Here is a 9,110-nt window from a genome sequence, read left to right as displayed (position 1 = left end):
TGTATCCCCGGATACCTGCGGTTAGGGGCTGCTGAACAGGCAGAAACATCGGAATCCTGAGACCAACTTTGCGCATTCCCGAACCATTGCGCTAACCCCGCGTCTCTCGAGAGCAATAAACGGTGCCATAATGCCGAGAGGCCTTCATTCTTAAGACGCTTGTCACTCCATCGGCAGCCCCATATCGCGGATGATGCACAGCGGCTCTTGCATCCAACCGCATCCAAGTTAAATAGACTTCCAGTGTAGTGCTACATAGCACAGTACCAAGGGTACCACAAGGGTACAAAGCTGTACGCTACAGTTACACTGCTGAACGCTTTGGATACCATCGTGGAGACCAGTTCTACTTCAGCTGTACCGTACCAGAAAAGTAAGACGGGTCAACATGTGTGACCCTCATACCATCCGCTTAATTTTCCGCCACCCCAGAGATTTTGCGAGGAGCTTCCTTGGCCGTCGCAATTGGGCGTGAAATGGCTTCTGACTCTCCTTTCCATAAGCTACCGCAGGGGAACCTCTACAGCAGACGTACAGTACAGACACTTCTTTAGCTGACCACAGAGATTGCAATTCAGCCGCAGACGCGATCTTAAGTGTACACATGTTAGAACCTCTCACTTTTCGCATCTGAGTTTCGAGACCCTCATGCCTTTTCATGTTTTCTGTAGTTGGCAGGCGGTCGATAGCAATTTCAGTATCTTCTCTAAGGAGCACGGAAGAGCAAGAAAGTTGCGTGCCAAGATCACGGGCGCCTTGTCAACATTATTGAAGTCGTGATCTTCTAGGTTCGCACGCGTTTACTACCATCTGCCTGTGTTGTGTGCTACGTTTGCGCCGTTCTGTTCATGCTTTTAAACACAGTAGGCATGTCGATCGTGAAAAGATGCACGAGGCGCATGAGTCTCAATGACGAACGACCGGCAGTGACACTCTGAAAGACGGAAGTCTTCGGAGCGGAGTGTGGTGGGTTCCCAAGACCTTGACCATTGAGTTGAATCCGCACAGTCTGCAGCAATCGAACTTGAATTACAAACATGCTGTATCTGTGTGCATGAGTGTCCCGTACTATGTGAGAGAAGTTGATGGAAGACTTAAAAGTGGAAACAGGATGAAGCCTTCCTCCCCCCCTCCCCCAAACTATAAGGCTTTCTAAACATTTAGTTCACCAGATGCTCCGATTTTGGGACGCGAGTGGAGCGATGTGAACATGTACTGTACGTGGTCAAGGGAGAGGACATTCCAGGTGGCCGCCTCCTTTCGACAGTATGGTTCACAGCCGAGTCTCCAGGGACTCTTAAACAACGGGCACTGGGGCATGCTTCTGATTTCGGTGGTGGCGCGAAAATCTATTTTCTAATCTGACAGAAGATGGAGGGAGGCATGATGGTCGCGTTGGCCTTCTTTCGGAGGCAACAGGCCAGCGTGGGTGACCTGTTGCTCCGCACGTGACCCACTGCTTCCTTCCCTTCCTTCCTCAGAGAAGGGTTTCCACGGCGAAGCCGGCGAAAACATATCTTCTTGGAGTGAAGGCTGCCCTGCATCCAGATGGGAAGCCGGGGCCAATCGCCGGTTTGTCACCTTCCAATTCAGGCCACGCTTACACCTCAATTCGAAACCGCCACAACACATTACACCGATCCCGAATGCGGCTCCCATCAACGGTCACCCACCTTTCCCAATCACCTTTCACCTGACGCCTGAATCCTCCTTCGGGACATTCGCCAGTTCCCCTTCTGTAAACCCCCGCTCGTTACGCCCACTTCCTGTGGGCCAGAACGGCGCAAATTACTCCCCAACTGTCGTCTCTGTTCGTGAGCCTATTCTACGCACCAGCCCCCTGTGCCCCTCCGCTATTTGTACATATCCACCTTGCTCACCGCTCCCCCTGTCCCCGCCATCGCACCCCTCCCCCTCCATCCGCTCCCCCCTCCCCCTCCCATCCCCCCCGTTCCCCCCTCCACCCCTTCCCGCGCCATGTGGACCCTGCCCCCCCTCGTGCGCGAGGCCGCCTTCTGGTTCTGCGTCGGCTCCTCTATCGCGCTATTCATGGTGGCACTGCTCGTGTCGCTGGTCGCCGCGGCGCCGGGCATCGAGAGCCCTGCGACGCTCGCGCGGGCCGTCGCCAAGGGCGTGGACTCCGTAATCGACACGGCCAAGTCAAGACCCGCTCCGCAGAGCGACTTGTCCCCCGCTTACCTACCGCCGCCACGGGAATACCGTTTTTGACAGTCCCGCGCGCCCCCGCCGCTCGATGCGCAGCTGGCGCGCGGGCTTGGAGCTCGGTCCGGCGGCCGCCGCCGCAGCTTCGGCGTATGACGCGTCTGACGGCGTCGGTTTTTGTTTGGGTGGCGCGCCCCCGAGGGGATGGGCCCGGTGAGGAGGCGTGCCGAGAATGAGGGAGAAGGCTCCCATGCTCGGTGGTTGCCAGAATAGCTTGTGTAATCTAGGCGACTGGTTCACTGACTTATTTATTGCCCCTAAATTAAATCTCATGTTTTTTCGGCTGTCGCTTGCTTGTTCGTGCTGCCCTGTGTGTGAAGGAGATAACTGGGGGGCGAACGCATCTGCGGAGTTCGCCATAGTCTGTCAAGGAAGGAGCTTCGACGCTACTGCTATCTCGTGGGCGAGCCCTTCTAGAGAGAATACTTTGGCTTGAAGTGCGTGAGCTCCAGAAGTTGGATATCGCCGATTTTCCATGGTGTAGTCCCCCCACGGGCGAGGAAGCAAATTGGTGCATCACAAGCACAACGCGTTTCACGCAGGGCAGCGGCTGGCGCCCTACTGCGCATGAATCCGTTTTTGTGCATGACCTGGCGGATTTCCTACGTTGCCGATGTTCTTTACAGATATGTAGTTTCTCCGTTATTTTTAACCCCATCTGTAAATAGCGTATGACTTGGCAACAGCTACGTAGAATGAATTCGCGATGGGATGCTCGGATGCAGTTGTTGTTTGCATGAGACGGTTCTGTGCCAATCAACGGTTGCCTGCGCTCCCGAATCGGCCAATGAGATGTTCCGCGTAAGTATTTTGTACAGTACAGGGTACTTGCTTCACCTGTTCGCTGCCTTACAGACCGAGGTCACTGGGTTAAATGCAATCATTTCTGTGGTATACAGTTTTCTGTACAGTATGTACGTATCGTACTCCATGCCGTAGGATTATCTTTGCGTATGTTTTTTCAAGTACACGTGTGTGAGTCATTTCTCGTTAGAGATATTAATTCCAGCCAATCATCTCACGGCAATTGTACCTCTGCTCCAGAGCCTGTATACCTTCCTCTTCAGTCTTGCGTTGTATTCCAGTACCTCCAGCGTTATTCTTGTTTCACGTTTATTGATAGAAACATATTCGGGGTTGAGCTCACGAGCGCAGTGGAAGACTGACTATGTTGTGATTCTTCTCTCGCTTTCAACAAATCTGTCCCCATCCCTGTGTCTTTTACCTCAACGCTCCCCTGCAGAGCGTTGGGCGCCCTAATCTTCCGCTGCGCCCCGGTGTAACCCTCGAAGTAGGGACTTCAGCAACGCTGCCGATTCGGGGGCAGACGATCAACCTTGCTTTCGTGCCGTCACCCCCCTCACCTACTTTTGCTCGTGCTTACACTTACGCTCCTCTTGCTGTAATGTATCATGTGCCGAGCAACACTCCCTCTGTCCCAGCACGTCTGTATCTTTCACCATCGCTTCCTATGATACTGCAAAACTCGTGCTGTGCACTTGGTGAAGTTGCGTTCGTGGAATGCCTGTTTCCGCTTTGAACGAGTGCCATAAATGCTGTAACGATACTGCGTAGAGGAAGCAACTTCAACCCTACTTCTCGTTGGGAAACGCCAACTTTTTTGACACCTTCTTCGCCCGACGATGTGCACGGCATTGCCATAAACATACTGTGCAGTCGTTGCTTTTTTTTTGTAATTTGATCCCAAACTTCCAGCAAAATTGTACAAATTTGAATACGTCCACCACAGACCCCCGCTTAAGCCAACTCCGATTACCCTTTGGAAGCTGCGCTCTTTCAAAAGCAAAGGACCGGCTAGCAAATCGCCCTCACAAACCTACCCTGGTCCAACGTCTGAAAACGCCCGCAGCAATGTCCCGACGGAGCTCCAGAACGCAGCGATCCCCGAAAACCTCCTCTGCTGTCAGATCTGCCACCATGACCGACGACTCCCCCAACCACTATACAAGGGCAATCGAGTCCAGCGAGACTTTCCTCACCATTCTTTCTCTGCTTGCCGTCGCTCTGACCTTCACAACCTCGACATGCAGCGCGACCTTAACGAAGGTGTACACCATCCTGTTCATTGTTGTAATGTTTGCGATAACCGTCATCAGCGTCTTCTTGTGTATCGCCGGCGCAGTCAGTGCGTGCCACGGAGAAAAAAAACTCTGGCTGACTCTCATCGCAATCGGCTGGGTGCTCTTTGCCGCGCTGGCGAGCGTGGTAGGGGGCTTCGCCATCTCCGAATTCAACAGCATTATGCTTGCTTCGTGCAGACAGTGTCCAGAAGGCTTCAGCGGAAGCTTTGAAAAGGTCGATATCGCCACGGTTTGTGCGCAGTATCTGTGACACCGCCTGCAATCGCGGCAAAGTCCACGGACACCTTGCCGAATTTTTTCAGCTATGAAAAGTTTCACGGTGTCCGTATTCATGTGCATGCAGTTGCCATTGATGGGAAGATCGCCAAAGGCAGTCGACGATGGAAAAAAAACTCACTTTTCGCCACAGTAGAGCAGCTTGTGACGAACCGCTGCACTACACATTGGCGAATAAGTAGTACAGAGGGTAAGTTACTGCAATGCGCAAGCAAGCGGGGCAGCTTTGGACGGCAGGTGGACTTGCGTACTTTGAAAGTAACAAGGGAGAAACGCCGGGGAAGATGAACTTATGCAGACCACATTCTATGAGAAACACTGTGGTCTCAATGCGGCGTCTTGTCCAGAACTACGCCCCTCATGGGGGTATCGAAAAGGATGTACGGCATCGTCCACAGGCCTTTTCCAAGGCTTGTGCAACGCGTTCCATTCTGTATATTCGAGGGCTGCTCCCTCCGCCTAGTAGTCTCGAACGACCCCCCGCTCTCAGCGCGCACTGCTGGCATCCAACCTCACACTTGTCCTGCGCGAAAAAAGCCAATCGCCCAATCGCCGCTGTTATATGAGGACACGAATATACGATTTTACTTAATTTTAAAGCCGTGTCCCATGACTCCAAGGAGGCATCCTCGCGCAGTGATTGTGCACAGCCCCCATGCAAACTGATAACTAATCAGTCCGTCCATCCTCCCCGCATGGCCCCGTCGGACACACGAATCCTCCGGGGCACCCTTCTCTCGGTGCACGCGGCGCGGCGCTCCCCGTATGCCCCACCCGCCCGCACGCATCCAGAGCCGACTATATACAAACAATAAATGCCATGACGGCTTCCAGCCCCGGCATGGACGGTCCCCCTTCCCGGCGCGGCCGAGCAACCAACCCCGCAGCGCCTCACTCAACAATCCTGACCGGGTGCGCCTCGGTATTGTACACCCACTTCGTGAGTGGCAGCGTTTGCTGGTCCGGCGGCCTGTCGTCGAACAGCATGAAGAGATACTTGTACGTCTCTGCGATCGCGAACGAGTGCAGCTTCCCGTGGAGTGTGATTTCCTCCTTTGTCTGCGCGAGCAAGTTGTAGGTCGACGACAGGACGCCATCCGGCTGCCCGGGGACCTGTGCGTACGTCTTCATAGCCTTCCACATAGTCTCTCCCCACTTTTTGTACTTGTCGCCCGCCAGCGGGTCGATCTTGTCGAGGTAGTACAGCGCTTCGACGATCTCCGGGCGCAGGAGGTTGTGGTCTGCGCCGCGCATCGGGCGCGGGGTGTCACCTGAGAAGTCGGTGACCTCCGCGGCGAGGCCGTGGAACATGCCGCGGCTCATGGCGTAGCAGCTCTCCGCGAGGGCGCGCGCCAGCGGGAGGTAGTCGTCTGGGTTTTCGCCTTGCAGGCCACCGCCGAGGCCGTGGAGCGCGGCGTACGCGAGGGTGCCAGGGAGGAAGCAGGCCAGGTGCTCCATGGAGCGCTTGAACGAGAGGGTGTTGCCGCGGAGCATCTCGCCGACGTAGGTGTGGTTGTGCTCGGTGCGGAAGAGGAGGACGTGGGCGCGGGCGACGGCGGCCTGGAAGGCATCGCGGAGGTGGTGGTCCTTCTTGCCGAAGGCGACCCAGGTCTTGAGCTGCATCTCGTAGAACGAGTCGACCATGGCCGACATGGAGACGCGGGCGCCCTCGAAGACGCCGGTCTGCAGGTTGAAGCGGTCGGTGACGAGGAATTGTTGAGCGGGCATGGCGCGGATGAGGCTGTCGGTGCAGCGGTCGACGGCGCGGGCGTACTTGGGGTCGCCGGTGATCTGCGAGAGGGTGCGGAACTCGAGCTGCAGCGTGCCGGCCTCGGCGGGGTTGGAGTGGAGGGTGTCGAGGGCGTGTTCGTCGGACATGGCGAGGCGGGCGCGGCCGATGAAGGCGGCCGGCGGCGGGCAGCCTGTGGCCGTGAGGTTGAAGGAGAGGAGGAGGTAGTCGGCCAGCTCGACGGACTTGCGTCGCCAGAGGAGGTCGCCCGTGAGCTGGTAGGCGGAGTTCATGCCGGCGGTGGCGCGGATGACGATCTCGAAGGTGGAGACGCGGGTGGAGACGGCGTCGAAGGAGAGGTGGCGGTCGGCCCAGTCGCGCGACTGGCGGTACTCGTCGCGCAGGTCCATGAGGAGGAGGGTGTCCAGGCTGTCGAGGAGGGTGAGGCCGATGTTGAACCAGTCCTCGCAGCGGCGGGTTGTGGGGACGATCTCATCTTTGCCCAGGCAGTGGCGGAGGTAGAGGCGGTAGGTGGCGGCGGTGGCCTGGCGCACGTCCTGCTGGAGCGGGGTGAGGCCGAAGAGCGGCGGGGGTGCGAGGGAGAGGGGGCGGAGAGGGGAGGTGGAGAGGTAGACGGTGGCGACGGTGAAGAGGAGGAGGGCCAGGAGGAGGGGGAGGACACGCTTCAGAGGGGCGGTCTTGCGGAGGCGGAGGAGATTTGTGCGGAGGATGGGGAGGGGGGAAGTGGCATGGTGGGACATAGCTGTTTTCGGAGTGGAGATTGGAGGGGGGAGGGGGGGGGGGGGGGGGGATGGAGAGGAAGGAGGACCGGGACCGGTATAGGAGACCTGTACGTACGGTACCAAGGGTACAGCAAATGTCAGCAGGGGCACGACGGTAGATACCGTAGAGGGGGTGAGCGATCCGCGGACGCGTGGCGGGGATGGGCAATACAGTAGCCTTGGGGACAGGCGACGTGCCCCCTGGGTAGCTGCGGACGGGAGGCGGGATGGGCAATAAAGTTTATTGAATAAACAGCACAGCACCGAGGCGGGCGGTAGCGGTGCTGCAAGGATGTGCTGCACGGTAAGCCCTGTGATGTAAGCTCTGTGATGTAAGCTCTGTGATGTAATGTCCCGCGGTATCCGCCACGTGCCTCCGGCGTGGCGATTCGCAATATGGCAATACAAGGCGGGAGCGGAATAATAATCACAAAACACTCCCCCTGCCCGCCGCTCCTTCTCACGTACCGGTACAGTAATCCACCCTGTCCGCTACAGTATTATACGCCCCCACAGCAATGTGCCCCACACGCAGCCCCATGCACCCGTTCCCCCAGCCGCACCTTTATTTTTATTATTATTATTGGAAATGCTTTTACTCCCGTTCAACCAATCCATTCATGCCAAATGCCCGGGTGCTCAGGTGCTGCCACCGCCAACTCTTCGTTAGGAACGGCCCTCACTTCCTCTCTCACTTCTTCGCCGCCGGTCCGCCCTTCCCGCCGTCGGCCCCGTCATCACCACCGGCCGCCTTCTTCCGGGGGCGGCCGCGCCGCCTTGCGCGGGGCTTAGCCTCTGCGTCTGCGATAACCTGCTTCTGGCGCGCGACGCCGAGGGTATCGGCGGCCTGCTCCCTGTCTCCGCTGCGCAGGACGTCGTCGACGGCGCCCTGCTTACGCCTCTTCTCGTACTCCGCCCTCTTGGCCGACGCCTGCGCCCTGGTGAGCCGCGCCTGCAGGAGCTCGCGCTTGGCGCCCATCTCGCGCTCGACCCGGTCGAGCGGGTCGAGGTCGTCGGCCCCGAGGTCGCTCTTGGCGAGCTCGGCCTGCGCGATCTCCGCCCGCAGCGTCAGCTGCTCGGCGCTCACCGTGCTCTTGATCTCCTCCAGCGACAGCTCCGACTCGTCCGCGTCCCCGCCGCCCGCGTCCTCGCTGCCCATCGCGCTCTCCAGCTTGCGCTGCGTCTCGTGCAGCTCGGCGTCGCGCGCCGCTAGCAGCGACGCCAGCAGGTCGGTCTCTAGAGATACCTCCTCCACGATCTTGTCCCGCGTTCGAAGCTCCTGCTGCATGTCGCTCACCGTCCCTTCCATCCCGCGCAGCTCTTCCTTGAGCTTCTCCTTCTCCGCAGACAGTGCCACTACCGCTGCGCTCGCCTCCTCTACGGCCTGCTTCTCCTCCTTCCGCTTCTCCAGTTCCCGCTCCGCCAGCTCCAGCTCCTGACGCGTTTCCTCGAGCGCCAGCGCCGCCGCCGACACCTGCTCCGACATCGTCTGCGCAGTCTTCTCCATCTCCCTAGCCTCGCTCTCCAGCCGCTCGCTCTCCCTCCTCACACTCCCCAACTCTTTTTCCTTCCGCCCCACTTCCCCCACCAGCTCGCTCTCCCGCCTCTCGTGCTCCCTCAACGCCGTCTCCCCCCCGCCCCTCACCTCCTCCAGCATCGCCCTCAACTCACCAACTTCATTCTCCTTCCTCCTCCTCTCCTCCTCTACCCTCTCCCTCTCCCCCTCCCTCTCCCCTACTTGCGGCCCTCTTTCACGGCACTTTGGCGACGTTTCATGGGTCTGACGCTCTGAACTGATCGGGACGGAAACTCAGCGCTGGCCTTTCGAAACAGGCTCCTGTCGAAGCGTCACCTTTCCGACAGCATGGACGGACTGTGAATCTGTTTGTGGCATTTCTATTTACAGCCGTGCGGGGGACTCTTTTTGAAGCTTGTTTCTTGGGGTTTGTGGCGCTCGACAAGTGGCATAAAATACTAAACCGGAGAGGACTTTCATCT

At 58.0% G+C, this 9,110-nt stretch overlaps 4 protein-coding genes; 1 reads left to right on the top strand and 3 right to left on the bottom strand.

Moving 5' to 3' along the window:
* Positions 1-4,095: 4,095 nt before the first annotated feature.
* On the top strand, positions 4,096-5,259 carry CHC_T00007952001 (hypothetical protein). XM_005712269.1 is given in 2 exon segments: positions 4,096-4,575; positions 4,576-5,259. The coding sequence occupies 1 exon segment, from the start codon at positions 4,096-4,098 to the stop codon at positions 4,573-4,575; it is 480 nt and encodes a 159-aa protein (XP_005712326.1). The 3' UTR covers positions 4,576-5,259.
* A 233-nt stretch (positions 5,260-5,492) lies between these two features.
* Positions 5,493-7,091, bottom strand: CHC_T00008598001 (mannosyl-oligosaccharide--1,2-mannosidase). Its single transcript, XM_005712268.1, has one exon. It carries the CDS (start codon positions 7,089-7,091, stop codon positions 5,493-5,495), a length of 1,599 nt encoding a protein of 532 aa, XP_005712325.1.
* A 448-nt stretch (positions 7,092-7,539) lies between these two features.
* CHC_T00007951001 (hypothetical protein) lies at positions 7,540-7,653 on the bottom strand. XM_005712267.1 is given in 2 exon segments: positions 7,540-7,572; positions 7,573-7,653. 1 exon segment carries the CDS (start codon positions 7,651-7,653, stop codon positions 7,573-7,575), a length of 81 nt encoding a protein of 26 aa, XP_005712324.1. The 3' UTR covers positions 7,540-7,572.
* Positions 7,654-7,803: 150 nt separating this feature from the next.
* CHC_T00007950001 (hypothetical protein) lies at positions 7,804-8,421 on the bottom strand. The gene has a single exon (XM_005712266.1). It carries the CDS (start codon positions 8,419-8,421, stop codon positions 7,804-7,806), a length of 618 nt encoding a protein of 205 aa, XP_005712323.1.
* Between the last annotated feature and the right edge of the window lie 689 nt (positions 8,422-9,110).

Source organism: Chondrus crispus, genomic scaffold (genome assembly GCF_000350225.1).
Source record: "Chondrus crispus Stackhouse genomic scaffold, scaffold_9, whole genome shotgun sequence".
Classification (NCBI taxonomy): Eukaryota; Rhodophyta; class Florideophyceae; order Gigartinales; family Gigartinaceae; genus Chondrus; species Chondrus crispus.
This window is presented reverse-complemented; position numbering and strand designations above follow the sequence as displayed.